Raw genomic sequence first — 14,936 nt, 5'->3', positions numbered from 1 at the left:
AATGAGGGATTGGAAGTCTACATAAAGTGTGAGTTATCATGTTAGAGGGTATCAGGAAACAAAGATGGTGAAAAGTTAAGTATTTTCAGGCTTTTAAGAATCTCATGTTAACTATTTCAAGCACATACAGTCATTTCTGTATCAAATATGAGAACTCCAGCCAATATAAAGTTATATGTAAGGAACCCAAATGATGAATTTACAAGATTACTGAGAATACTTGGGGCAGCAGGGCAAGCCCTCTCTTTTTTTTATTGCCAGGAAGTGTCATACAATGAACAATACCTTTCTGCAGGCAATCAGTCATGAGATACATCACAAAATAAGCTGCTCAGGAAAGACAGATTGCCTGTCTAATTACAATTGCTGAGGCTGCACACTGTTATTATCTGGTGAAGAAGCTTAGGGTTCTCCCAAAGAAGTAGACATTCAAGACCTTGCACGTCTTGCCCATCAGACACAAGGTGTTTCCACCTCATATGAAGAATGGGGCATTTTCTGTGGATTTTATAGGCTGACAATGAAGGCAAGATTTCTTAGATCCTTTCTCTGTGTATTTGCATTTGATTTTAACATTGTCCTCCAATTTGGCAAACCAAAAGGAAACAACGGCAACCCACAACAGAAAAACCTAGTGTACTAAGCATTAACACTTCCTCCCCACCCACATAGTACAAATTCCATATCTTACACTCATAGCTAAAGTCTCCAGGCAATATAATGCTTTTCTTTTAACCCTTTCCCCAGCTGGTCCATGGAAAGTCTGCTACTACAGAGTGCAAAAATAAATAATTGGAGGGACCACAAGAAAATACCTGGTCCAGTTGCTGTGCTTTCTGGAATGATCAGTAGAACTGGGTCTTGTTTGAAAATGGTCATCTAAACTTTCCTTGAAAATTCAGCTGATGGGTACTCTACAGCTTCTGCAGAAAGCCTGTTTCAGTGCTCACCTATACTTGCAGTTGGAAAATGGAACTTACAGTTGGAAAATGGAACTTAATGCTGAAACTAAATCTCCCCTGATGCAAATCAGTCCAGTGACTTCTTGCCATATCATTGGTGTCTTTATAGGCAGTATTCTACATACTGACATACTGTTCTTTCTCCCTAAGTCTTTTCTTTCCTATATTATATAAATCTGGTCTATTCAAGGTTTCTTTGAGTCTATATTTTCCAAATTACGGGGTGGCATCTTAGAATCATGTGCCAAGATTACTACATCAGGGTAAATGGGGTTTGTGGTGAATACCTATTACTTCTGCTGCATTCATTTTTGACCCATTACTCTGAAATAACCCTAATAATCACAGGTTTTCTATAGCAGAATTGGAGGCATGAGTTAACACTTGTATTACTGAAAGCAAATCATATACTTGCTACAAGTAAAATCTGCTAGCAGTTTCTTGTCTATCTCCACACTCACACATCTTTGTGTGGGACACTGAATAGGACAGTATAGGGCCAATAAACAAGAACACTTCTCAGTGAATCAGTCTTTTATGCATGCATATTTTGCTGTCTTTGGTTCACTTCTCAAATGTTGATTTTTCAAACATTTCCCCAAAATATCATTTAGCACAGTAGTCTGATTTTTATAAAAGAGAGAAGAGGCTTGAGATGTAATTTTCTACCTTTATGTTTCCTAGGATTATTCAGGATAGAGGGCTTCTGATTAAATATTATTGTTATAATATTTATCAAGAACTGCAGTCCAGTTCTTGAAAAGGGAATTTTTCTTCATTCACCAGATTTCTTTGCACTAAGTCAAAGTGGGATAGATGCAGAAACCTTATAACTCTAATCAGCAGATAAGTGCAGTAGTTATTGTCATTGACCATTCTACAATGTATGCTGTTCTTAGAGATTTTTAAGCCTCCATGACCATCATTTTACCTTATATGACTGTGACATCATACCATCTTGTACACTTTTACATAAAACAAGATATGAGATTTTAGGTACCAGGGTTTTTTTAATTTACCTCTTCAATTGCAGTCTTAAGATTCCTTTTAGATAAACATGACTGCCTATCTGTAATAAGGTTTTCTCATAGCCATAGACAATTTTATTTATATAGGTTGCTCTACTACTTAATTTTTCAGGGCTCTTTCTCAGGATGATCAAGATGATAGCCATTTAAAAATAGAGGATATCATTCAGATGGTAAGTTCATCTTGAAATTTAAACATAAATACTCCTATATAAAATGTCATGGTTTTAAGTGAATAAAATGTAGTGCAACTGCAACTTTACAAATCTGGACAGAAATACTGTTCTTTTGTATCAGGAATGTACATTTCAGTTTAGAAAAAGTAAGAATTTGGAGCCCCTATCAAAGATGAACAGGTCAAAACTTTAGGATTTGGATTTAAATCACATGATGGAAAAAAAGGGCAAAGTTATTAATATATATGAAAAGATAAGTGTCTGCCATCTCAGCTGCCATGAGAACCATAGCTGACCTTGACTGACAATGCCCATCCTCCAAATTGTAGTCACCACCATCTGTCCTGGTTTCATAAGTTCTTTGCATTAATCCAAAGAAGAGTGTGGGCAATGAACTAGGTGCAGGGTGATTATGTGGAAAGTAACACAGAATGCACAGACTTCAGTTAACCTATATACTTACTCATGACTTGGTATGTGTCTGTTTTCCTGTGAGTTTCCAGCCTGACATTTGCCTTTATGTTGTTAGCAATTTTTCTTAATTCATATTTCTTTGTAGCAAAGAATTAATTACAACTCTATGCTGAAAGTTCATATAAATGAAACATACCCTGTGCTTTGAAATGACCTTAGATGCAACAAGAGATCATTAAGCATTCTTCTTATTTTTGCAGTCAGATTGTCCAAAACCTGAGTGCTTTGAGACTTTGTCGGCCATGGAGCTTGCAGAGCAAATAACTCTTTTAGACCACGTAGTTTTCCGAAGCATACCCTATGAGTAAGTGTTCTCCTACGAATGACTGAAGTGAGTACAGTGGATGAGTTACTGACTGGCAGTGTTAGGCACTACACTAGTTCATTGTACTGACAAAAAGGTTTGTGTACATAACAGGATAATGTCCTTCAGCTGTTTCTATCATTGCGTCTGACTCCCCTATAGTTTGATCATGTTTTGAAAGACTGAGTTCTTTGCTAAGAAAAAAATCTGTGGTCTAAGGCTCTGGGCTAGTGAAGGGTGAATATAGTATGGAAGTACTGAGTCTCTAGAGAGGGAGTGTCAAATCAGCTTCATTCATACAACAGTTTAACATGGATATAACCATGTAAGCTGACAAGACCAATCTCAAATAGCATCACAATGCTGAAAATGAGGATGGGAGGATTGGGGGAGGGGATTAAAAGACAAATAAATCTTTATAATATTTACTGCTTCAGACGGCATTAAAAATGGTATATAGTGAAATGCTGGAATTAGTGTAAAGCTGTGTTATTAGCTTCTAACAAAATGAGGTATACTTGAAATCCACTTAGGCTATGGTTACAGACAGAGACTCTGTACTGTCCTTATTAAAGCCATTTTTGTTTGTTTTTTTCTCTCCCCTCAATGTCTAGAGAGTTTCTTGGGCAGGGCTGGATGAAAGTGGATAAAAATGAGAGAACGCCCTATATTATGAAAACAAGTCAACATTTTAATGATGTAAGTACTCTTAAATATAGATTGCTTTCTAGGAACTCTGTTGACGTGGTCTATGAGCTCTGGAACAAATTTTTTTTTTTCACAGTGTGATGTAACTTCTTATCTAGTAGTGACTGAATGTTACAGTGGTTTTGTGATTAACCTTTTAAATCAAATCACATGAAGATTCTCATTTTCAAGAATTGGTATTCAGCATTTCAATTAATAGAGTAGAACATTTTAAATGGTACTACAATGCCTTGTGTCTTCCAGAAGAAACTAAATTTTCTCCAGAGTGAAAATACAACACTGATTCTATTTAATGAATGCCCTTTGTATCCCCAACCATACCTTTGCTCTTTACCATTTTCCTTGAATTTTACTGAGAGACTTCCCAGTCAGTTTTATTACTGTTGACTTGGAGATACTCCCCATTGCATCTCTTACCCTTCTTTAATATCGTCACCCCCCCGCTTCCGTACAACACTGTTCTCAATAACACTTTCTTTGTTTTTATTAAGAGCCATATGTTCTGTTGTGCATTAGTTTTTCCTGCCTTGTTCATTAAGTAATTATATGTTGAAAGGGATTATATTTAAATGTCCTAAATTTCTTATTCTTTGTTTGATCAGATGAGTAACCTTGTTGCCTCTCAAATCATGAACTATGCTGATGTCAGCTCCCGGGCTAACTCAATTGAAAAGTGGGTAGCGGTGGCTGACATTTGTCGATGTATGCACAATTACAATGGTGTGTTAGAAATCACGTCAGCCTTGAACAGAAGTGCAATCTACAGACTTAAGAAAACTTGGGGTAAAGTATCCAAACAGGTAAGAAAGATACGATTACAAGCAGGGTTTCTAGATTTTATTGGTCAGTCTATTGTTCAGAGAACAACATGTTGAGATAGGATTCCTCCCATAAATAGTTCTACTTCTAAAATACTCTGACTATTTGCTGGAAGTGCCAGTTGGTACTAGTATTTCATGTCAAGGTCTTTTGTATTTAATTTTTCCTTTTTTTTGGATATCATTAATTAAATGTCTGTGGGACAAACTGATTTCTACAGAATTAGCAGGTGCCTAAGACTATGACTTGAGCCTAAAGTACTGAAATATGTGAGAAATCTAAATTTAGATATTTTCAGATATACACATCTAGGTGGTTACTATCTCAGGTGCCTAAAGTAGGACCCATGTTTCTCTGCCTGTGCAGAAAGTCTGTAGAAAGGTCAGCACTTCTTCTCAAGGTGGTGAGGTTTTTGCTATGCAGTAAGAGACTGTATACAACCAGTCTTCTTTCTCATTTAGGGGCAGTTTAGATGCAGTGAATGCCTCTCTTTAACCCTTACCTTGCTGCTGAGACTGTCAGCAGCATGGCTAAGGCTGTGAGAATGACTGCCCGTAACAAAAATAAGACACAAAAAAAAAAGGCTAGCCAGGATGAATAGTATCCGGTCTTTTATGTTCTCTGTTTTAAATGGTTTGGAGAAATTGGTTGAATGATTTAAATCTCAGCTTTCTGCTATTTCAAAAAAAGTGAATATTTTAGTATGGTGGAATAACAGAGCAAGGAGGTCAGTAGGACAGAGCCAGTCACTTGTAAGTTAGGTAGTATTTGGATATAGAGTTTACTCCAGCTATTGGGAAGATTTCAAGTTGGCCATTTTAGATCTGGCTAATTGGCATGCAAAAGGTGGGCTTCTATCATTGCGTTTCTTCCTCCATATGTTTCTATAGGTTTTGCAAAGCACTAAAACAGCCCAACCAATGAAATCCCCTTAAAATACATTCTGACTGTACTGCCTTCTCCAGTCAGCTTTTTCTCAGCTGCTTTGTAGCTGGTGCTACATTCTTTTATTTAAAAACATGTTAAAAATCCTTCCAATACAAACTGTTATATAAGAGTTTACCTCCAAAAAGTTTTATGTTTAGAATTTGTTTGATTTTTAAACTTCTCAATTTAAAAACCCCACACAACAGATTAATGCTGTTGCACAGTTCACCAGTACTTACTGGAAACATAATCTGAGTGTTTCATCAACCTGCTATTTAGAAGAAAACTAAAGTGTCTGTTTCTGCCTACAGCTTTCTCTTAATTGGAAATTCAGTTTCAAAAAGGACAAATTCTCTATATGGTCTCAAGTCTATAGCATAAATAGACTGAAACCTGAATTTATTTAACTTATGAAGTAATCAGGCTCTAATGAAGCCCACTGAAAGTAATTTGTGTAAGACAGTAATATGTTTTCAAATACATATTCAGCTTTTATCAGAAACTTGGAGGCAAAACCAGTGTAGTGCAAACTGCAAGACAGTTAACATCCTTTACTGACACTAATTTCAGTAAATGCAGCTGAAGATCCTTGGCAACATACAAGATCAAGTCCCTAATATTCTTGTATACACAGTAAACTGAATTGCTGACCATTAATTTAATGAATTTGTGTTTTTCCTGAATTTGCAGGCTAATAATATTAGCATGGATACAGGTTCTGTGTATCACTCAAAGGAAAATCTTTAATGCTGCCTAATCTCCATTTTCAGAAATAGACTAGGAACAATAAAGCTAAATTCCTAATGCTTATGTTATTACTTTTGAAAATGGGGTGAAGATGCTAAGTGAATTACACCTTTTCTAAAATCTAATCCCGGTCATTTATGTGCAACAGCAATGACATTTGTAATGAATTTTTTTTCTAGACAAAAGCTCTCATGGACAAGCTTCAGAAGACTGTATCATCTGAAGGAAGATTTAAAAATCTTAGAGAAACACTCAAAAAGTATGCTTCCCTACAATATACAATTGTGTTTTGTAATAAGCAGTGGATAGTACATGTTAAAGATGAATTGGCTTTAATTAAGCTTTAATAATTAATATAATATTGGATAATATTTTTACCTAATAATGTTTTAAAAAAATTTTAGTTTTATTCTATTTGGCATTATTGTTTTGCTGAATATCCTGTGATTTAGTACCCCTTGTAGATAAATATAGTATCTCCAGAGAATTACTGAAACAAATGAAACTATTATTCTGTGTGACTATTCCCTGTTGGGGTTTTACTTACACTGATAAACTTTTTCAATAAGTGTAAAGCCAGATTTATAAATAAAAGTTCTTATTCAAAAACAGGATTCCAAGGAGTCCTTGTTCCAGCTAAGAAGTTTAGGACTTAGGACTAAGCCCGAGTCAGATCAAAGATCCATTCACCCCTTTATCTTGTTTCTGACAGTGACCAGTAGCTGATGGGGGGAACATAGGAACAGGACAAATGCACAGTGATATTTCCTCTCCTATAGCCTCCCAGCCCCCTGTAGACTGGCACCCTGGAAAACAGCCTGCTTTTTTGTACAGTAGTCCTTGAATATTTTTATCTTTAATTGATTTGCCAGGTTTTGTTTGACCTTATGTAATTCTGGTATCCAAAATATCCTGTGGCAAGTGTTCCACAATTTATGTATGAACTCCACCTGCATGCATACAAAACCTGTATTTTTGCAAGTTGTGTAATTAGAAGTAAGCTTTCCAGGATTGAGTGGTACAGCTACTTTAAATGATCTTGAGAGGAGCAAAGAATTAAACTACTGGAATAGTTATTGGAATGTTTAAAAATATATATAGTTCAAGTTAGTGAATGTTTACTTAAAAAGTATTGTTGGGGATATAGTAATTTTTTAAAAAATGTTTTTACTTAAGATGTATGAAAAGGTACTTTAATACAACTTTCAGTTAATATGTAGCTTGCCTGTGTACATCAATCATCCTTATAAAAAATACCCAGAATGAAGTGCACTGCTAAGCAATGTCAGCAGTCTGCCTAAGTTAACGGTACAGCCATCACCCTGCATTCTTCTTATGCCAGACCCTCAGAAAACCAAGTTTGCTACTATTTCTGCAGAGGCAAGAATCAGTGAGTGTGGAGCTGTGATTATTGCATTAGAGGAGCAACAATCATTATTTCATTCCTCCTGTACCTCCAATAAGAGAAAATCCTTGTTCTCTAGGGTCTCTATTCCCAGTTTTCCAGATCATCTTCGCTACCTCTCTATCTCTCTCTTTCTTCGTGTTCACCATTGAGAAGTCCTGAATAGACTTTGACTTTGACAGAATGGTATATACATGCCTATGTATACAGATACATATACATATGTATATATATGCATACATATGCATATGCATGTGTAAGTATGTGTGTATATATATATGCATGTATATACATATGTGTGTATATATATCTCCACATGTGCGCGCATGCGCTCACACACAGACACACACATGGGCACGGACACATGTACCCTTGCTATACTAGGATGCTTATACAATTGCAGAACATCAACCACTCAGAAGCATGTCCATGTGCATTTTGAGCTTGTGTGTCGGATCTGTTTCCAAGTTTGTCTGTCAACCAGGATTGAAATATGCTTGAATGTGTTCTCTGATTCCAGACTTTACCTGTCCTTCCTCTCACTCTTAATCATGTTACCGTTCTACCTTTTACTAAGGATTGTTTGCCATTAATATTAGGTATAGGCCAGAATACATTCAATTTGTCACAGGCAGAGCAAATACAACTCAAGTGAAGTCAGAGAAGCTGTTTGTGAATGTATGAATGTACCCATTGATTAGAAGTATGTTAAGTAATAAAGAGTTTGTGTGAGTTATAAAAAAATCAGTTTGCAAATTTAGCTACAGGCTGACTTCTTGTTTCACAGTTGTAACCCACCTGCCGTTCCCTACCTTGGAATGTACCTGACAGACCTGGCATTTATTGAAGAAGGAACACCAAACTTCACTGAGGAAGGCCTTGTGAATTTTTCGAAAATGAGAATGGTAATCTTCATTTCCTTATATGCTTTCCCACCAGGTGTTTAATTATGTGAGTTAATTATAATTCCTTTGAATTTAACTTCTAAGATGTACAAGTATATTGGCATCATGCCAGATAGGTAGCTATTTGAAAGCAATTACTTGATGCAGTCTTCTGTCACCACCTTCTGGTAAATTGAGTATTTTTACATGGAGAATTTGCCTCCAATTTGTTCTCTGCAAAATGACAGACAGAAAAAGCAGCTGTCCAAAGCTGATGAAGGAGCAACAAAAGGGCTTCCAAAATAACCAACATTAAAGGAATGTAGTGATTCACCAAAAAACAGTAATCACAATCTTCTTTTCAGGTGTGCTAGTGTCTATCTAAAAAAGCATTTTAAAGTGTATTTCACTCCAACTAACATGTAATGTTGTTTTGTAGCAACTCTTCAGAGAGAAGCATGGAAGTTTCTCTTCTAATCTGAGTTTAATGCCCTTCTTATGGCTACACATTGCAGCAGTCACTCGAGGCAGAGAAGAGAGGTTGTCAGTATGGGGAGAGGAGAGATAAGGTGGTTCACTTGAGGGTGAATGAACTAGTGAATGGTTAATTTAGGAAAGTGAAATCCTTGGAAGTCATTAGGAGATGATCTCTGCCCTTCCCCTCCCTCCTTCCAGAATAAATTGCATAATTTGGTGCAAAATTCTTGCCTTATGTGGCTTAGATGAAGTCAAAATGCAGTTGTACTTACTCATACACATGTATTCTTTTTGAAAGATCTCACATATTATCAGGGAAATACGCCAGTTCCAGCAGACATCCTACCGCATAGAACATCAGCAGAAGGTAAGGCTCTTCTTAGGTGCTGTTACCTAATAATGAAATCAAAGCTGTGGTAGCAATTCGTTTTAAAATACAGCTGTTGTTGAAAGCTAAAATCAATGTATTCTGCTCCCACACACAGAGAGGAGAGGACAGACAGAAATATGGACAGGTACTCTGTAATACCCTTGCCCTGGCAGAAACTCTTTATTTGACACTCTATATAGAAGCAAGTTTTTCCCTCCTTCTCTGGAAGCTCTCTTGGGATTGCAGCCTTTATGGGTCTGGGGTACGAGGGAACGGGTTCAAAGGGAAATACGTTCTCCCTGCCCAATTAGAAGCATAATTCCCCAGGGAATCCCAGAATTCCCGGATTAGGGGACAGGAGATGGTCTAAGCATCTGCTGATGTTGTGTGCATCCTGCAGTTCTTTTCCCCTTGTCCCTCATGGGAGTGATGAAAATTTGCCCAAAGCCAGTATGTGCCTTCAGAGAAGATTTCATCTCAGACCCCAGAAGTGCAACGTGAATTTAGGTAATCTGGCTAAGGATTTGCCCATTGCTAACAGGCCATGCTTTATTGCTTGAGCACTGCTGGTGCAGCTTTACACCGTTCAAACGAGCTGTTGTGTTTCTCCAGAAGGCAGTGTGAGGATCCAAAATGGGCTGAAGTGGAAAAGGAAAGCAGAGAAATTTTTGTGGAAGTAACACACAGTCTGTTCATCTGTGTTTTCTCCATTCCAGGTCACTCACTATTTGCTTGACAAGACACTCATCATAGACGAAGACACCTTGTACGAGCTTTCCCTAAAGATTGAACCCAGACTCCCCGCCTGAAGAGCCAGCTTTGCCTCAGAGTCTACAGAAAGCTTTAGTACAATGAACAAAATCATGCATGCCAAGTCCTAAAGACAGCAAGGGAAATATTGAGAAGAATGCCAGCTCTCTTTTCCAATAAGAGATACAGAGCCTCACAGCATTTCCCTCTCAGGCAAAGAAAATGAGCATTGGAAGTGGAAGACAAAGGTGCTTCCCACCTGGATTAAGTGATTGCTGCTTTGCAAAGATAATGTTTTGCAGTAGGGACCATACATTTCATGGAAAATAGGAGACTTTCCTGTGAATGGATACTCGTTGTAGCCATCTTATGTGTCAAATTAAGGGGACAGATGTAAATGGTGGTAATATACTCAGGTATATTACGATAAATGAGCAAAATGAGATGGCTGTGATGTGTTCTGGGTTGATGGTTAACTATGTGTTCACTGAGGCAGTACTGGTAGTGGTGCCCTCATATCGTGTTAACTTCATTTTAAAAACAGGATCTTAATGGTTGTCTGCTATCTTGGAGTGACATTAAGGTAGCATCTAGTATCTTCAGATCTGCAGTTTTACAAAATGCTCGCTATACATTAATGCTACCCATTATATAATGTTACCTTCTTTAAATGTCTTGTTAGCCTTTTCTAAGGTGACTGATTTTACCTATAAATTAATTGTAAATATTTTTTCATTAATACACAATGAGTGTATTTACAGCATGGAAAGCAAATGAACTAATTGAAAAGCTGTAAATAGTTGCCAGCCTTGCAAGCTTCAGCTGGGAAATACAAGGTTAGGAGCTATACCTGAGACTTGAGAAATCTGGACATGCAATGAATGGGATGGTTAGTCATGTTGCACACAGCCCTGGAAAAGGCACTTTATTTTTCTGCAACTCCTGCAGCTTCTCTGACAAGTCAGGCTACAGAGCACTTTCTGGACACACTGTGGAGAGAAATACGTGTTTGGTCTGGCAATGGGTAGTGATCAGCAATGAACATTAGGAGTTGGAGTGACAGTTTCATTTTAAGTGGAATCAGTGGTTTGAAAAATGTCTATTTTTTGTTCAGCCATTTGGCACTGACTTGGGTCTAAATTTGTTCACAAGTGGTACACTTTGAAAACACAATCTATATATTTTTATCTGAGCTAGTAATTATCGACTGCATATGGGTATATGTTTAAGAAAATGTGCTATTTGTAAATGTTTTCAAAGCCTATGCTTTTGTGACGTACCAGGTAGATAGATGTCATTTCTACAGCTAGTTGGTACTTCCTAAATTTTCCTGGTCAAAAGTGGCCTGTAGCTGCATGGAAAGTGAGCTCAAATGCATGCTGCAAAGTGCATCATAGTATAATGCGAAAGTATTAGCACTGCTGAAAAAAATTGGCTGGAAAAGTGTCCTTACTTTTCCAATGATATTCAGCCAGTTGAAGAAATAGGGCTATATCACTGTATACCTCCCTTAAATCCTCTCAGGGAGATAGATGTTTAAAATAGATTGTGACCTAGGCCTATTTGATCTGACATTTCTTACCACAGTCATGATGGTTCTTAATGCTGGCAATGAAAAACGGATCTGCCTGGCTTGTGTTTTTTGTCTTTATTTGCACTTTAATTATATTGCTGGCCCAGCCCAGAGCTGCACAATAAATTCCATTTGTTCTGTCTGCGTGTAACTGCTAGCATTTATAAATGTACCTTAGCAACTGTAAATTTCATTAAGGTTCTTCACCACAAGGACCATCTCTTTGTAAATAGCTGCATGAGGAAACATCACAAATACTGGAAAATTCCTCAATTTGAAAAGTAGAGAGCAGCAGAAAAGGAAATTCCAGAAACAATTAAAACAGTTCTGGCTAATGATTGCTGTAGAAATGAACATGGAAAATAGTACTTATAGAAGCTTTTTATTGTCAAAAATGTGCTTGTTCTTTTCACTGATGACTGACAAGAAGCTGATTACATCCAATGCATGATATGGAAAAAAAAAAAAAAGAAAGCATGGTTTATTTGGACCACAGAACCAACTTACTGTGTATTTCCTGTACAAAAGCAGTTACCATATGGTGGTTTCATAAAACACCTTGAAGTAATGAAGAAACAGGGAAAAAGTGGTCCAAAAAGTGATTTCTTAACTTGGTTTTATTGTTTCTCTGTTAACAAAGAAAATATGTAACAACTGTCAATGTCAATTGGCATCTCTGTTGTATGCTATTAACTGCTGCTTTATCTGCCTGTACCCCATTTTACCAAAATTCCTTGATGTTCTTAGGGTTACAGGGTACAATTCTTCATCTTACTCTTTTCACAGTTTGTTGTTGTGTACTTTATGTGTGTGTATTGGTTCTTCAGAGTTTCAAAACATTCAGTGAATTTTAATGCTTGCAATATGCAGGGCCACCCCTGCTGTGCTTGTGCTCATGCTACAGTATTACAAATAGAGAGGAAGACAAAGGATTAGACATGGTTTTTTTCAAAGGTGCTGAGCATCCATATTTTAAAATCAGTAGACAATGTGGTAGCTCAGACCCTCTGGAAAAGCATACACTATTTATATGCCAAAAGTTACCTCCTGGGTCAGTGGAACAATTTAGATGAGAATCACTAGAGTAACTAGATAACCTGATTTGTGTTCAGAGCAACAGTAAACCAAAAATAAACAACAAACAAACAAGGTTATGGTCACAGTGATGTTTGATTTGCTGATGACTAATATTAATCTTTTTGGTTGAGGATACAATGCATTTATGAAAATACAGGAGGTGACTGCTCAAAGGAGTCAGTATGCGTCTTGTTATCCACAACCCTCGCCAGTGTTGCAAACCTAACTAAAGCTGGAAACAGCTGTTCTGCAGAAATCCTACACAGCGAGTGTAGAGTGGTGTCTCTGCCTCATGGTCAGGTTGTGTACTTCACGTGTAAGTGGCCCGAGTGCCTCTGCTACAGTACTGCTGCAGTGTTTGAGCTATGGCAATAGTTAGTAGGCAGCAGCAACCTGCTTTATGTAAGGCTTTGCCTAGTACATCTATATAACCAGCTAGTGCAGTGATCTCCCTGTACAGCACACAGGGATTGTGGAGTTCCTTGCTACCAGCTTCTTTGTGCCACTCCACCACAGCCATATAATATACAGAGATAGAAATCCCAGTCATAAAACACCCACTGTTTGCCTCTGGTGTTTTAGGGAGGGTGTCTCCAAGTGAGGACTTTGTCATGTGGATCTTGCTGTCTTTCAGGATCTTGTCCATTATAGCTTTTACGTTGTGGAAGCAGAGCAGACTAGCTTTTCTGCAACTGGAGCTGAAAAAGCCCAGCTGATTCAGGATTCATAAGAAAGAGAAGGGCTGAAGCGCCTATCTACTTGCCTTTCTTAGCTCCTCAGCCCTGCTGCACCGGTCAGATGCAACAGCAGTTCTCACTTTGGAGGGGCTGCTCCCTTCGGCACTCTCCAGACAACAACGCCTCAGGGTGTATGGGCTGGCTAGCTGCAATGGGGATAGCATATTTCACCCACTGGTTCAGCAGTGGGCACATTTGCCAGCAAAGTCCGAGGGGAGTTTTGCGGTATTTTTTATTGCATAAGTAGCAGCCCGGATTCAGCCCGTAGTTATCTGGGAACCTGGGCAGCAGCACAGACACGTCCCCTTCCATGTGACAGAGGGTACTTGTCACACGCTGATATGGGGTTAGAGTTGCCTTCACCCCAGCCTTCACCCCCCTCCCCATCCCTCTCCTCCCCCCACTAAATTCACCAGTATTGTTAGTGGACTAAGCCTGCGATTAGTTGTCATGTGGAAGAAAACAGATCCGTTGAATTTAACAGTGGCAGCAAGTGTGTATTCTGTCCCATTCTTTCGGCTAGTCCTGTAACACACAAACACATAGCTTAAAAGCGGAAGATGATACTGGGACTGATCACCCTCAATTTAAAAGTAAGAAAGAGGTCTCCATCCTCTTTCTGCTTTCCAGGTTCTTAACACTGATTATTGTTTGGTAGGATAAAAAGGAACTTAACTATTTAAAGTATTTATTAACTTTAACCATGTTGATTTTGATTTCAGGACATGTTCATTACCCCAAATTTCCCTTCATAATCATTATTTATTTTAAGGGTTTTACAAAAACAGTTTTATTTGTATCAATATTCAGTCTTTCCTTCTTTCACTCTTTATCAGCAACATTAAACTTAGATATATGATTTAAAATTCTCACCATTAGAGACATTTTTACCCACTCATAATTGTTATTCATTAAGGGCAAAATCCTTCAGACCTCATTCTGATAATACCTTAGGCTTCACTGAGAGCTTTTCATAAGTAAGTATTTGGGGATCTGGCTCTCAGCTATTTGCCTGTTACAGTTTTTGCCTCCAAAGGTCAAATGTCTCTGTGTAGGATGCTTTGTGTCCAATACGCTGCTCAACTGTGGTTGTTTTGTTGTACCTTCACTTTTGAAATAGTCTCTGAAGATTTGTTCTTTAGGAGAATAGATGTATGTTTATTTGACAGATGTACCTATATCTAACATGTTACTTAGTGCACAATCCAGATGTTTTTGCATGTGTTGTAACTTATCTTTGGACCCGAAGTTATTGCTTTGTATTGTTAGTAAGGCATATCAGGCAGGGTGTTGTGCCTATATGCTAATTAAACATTCTTTTTTGTCCTGAGTTTCAAGAGTCCTTACTGGTATCTGTTTATATTCCCCCCCCACCCCAGTGGTGAATAATTAAATCTACTCCTTCTGAATTACTGAGTCTTTTAGAGAAACATGGGAGGGGAAGGGACAAACCATTAATAAGAAGGGCAACAATCAGAGAAAATTCAGGGTCTCTACTGGGGAAGAATAGTTTGATTT

At 37.8% G+C, this 14,936-nt stretch overlaps 1 protein-coding gene across 2 annotated transcripts in view; it reads left to right on the top strand.

The window, feature by feature from the left end:
• The window catches only part of RASGRF2 (Ras protein specific guanine nucleotide releasing factor 2), a 133,409-nt gene extending 118,702 nt beyond the window's left edge, over positions 1 to 14,707 (top strand). For both annotated transcript variants that reach the window (XM_049796408.1, XM_049796407.1), the window contains exons 20-27: positions 2,103 to 2,163; positions 2,841 to 2,944; positions 3,559 to 3,643; positions 4,255 to 4,452; positions 6,325 to 6,404; positions 8,338 to 8,455; positions 9,210 to 9,278; positions 9,998 to 14,707. In XM_049796408.1, coding sequence (XP_049652365.1) covers positions 2,103 to 2,163; positions 2,841 to 2,944; positions 3,559 to 3,643; positions 4,255 to 4,452; positions 6,325 to 6,404; positions 8,338 to 8,455; positions 9,210 to 9,278; positions 9,998 to 10,090 — 808 coding nt within the window. In that variant the 3' untranslated portion in view covers positions 10,091 to 14,707. The remainder of the gene's footprint in view (positions 1 to 2,102; positions 2,164 to 2,840; positions 2,945 to 3,558; positions 3,644 to 4,254; positions 4,453 to 6,324; positions 6,405 to 8,337; positions 8,456 to 9,209; positions 9,279 to 9,997) is intronic.
• Positions 14,708 to 14,936: the final 229 nt, after the last annotated feature.

Source organism: Accipiter gentilis, chromosome Z (assembly GCF_929443795.1).
Source record: "Accipiter gentilis chromosome Z, bAccGen1.1, whole genome shotgun sequence".
Lineage (NCBI taxonomy): Eukaryota > Metazoa > Chordata > Aves > Accipitriformes > Accipitridae > Astur > Astur gentilis.
This window is presented reverse-complemented; position numbering and strand designations above follow the sequence as displayed.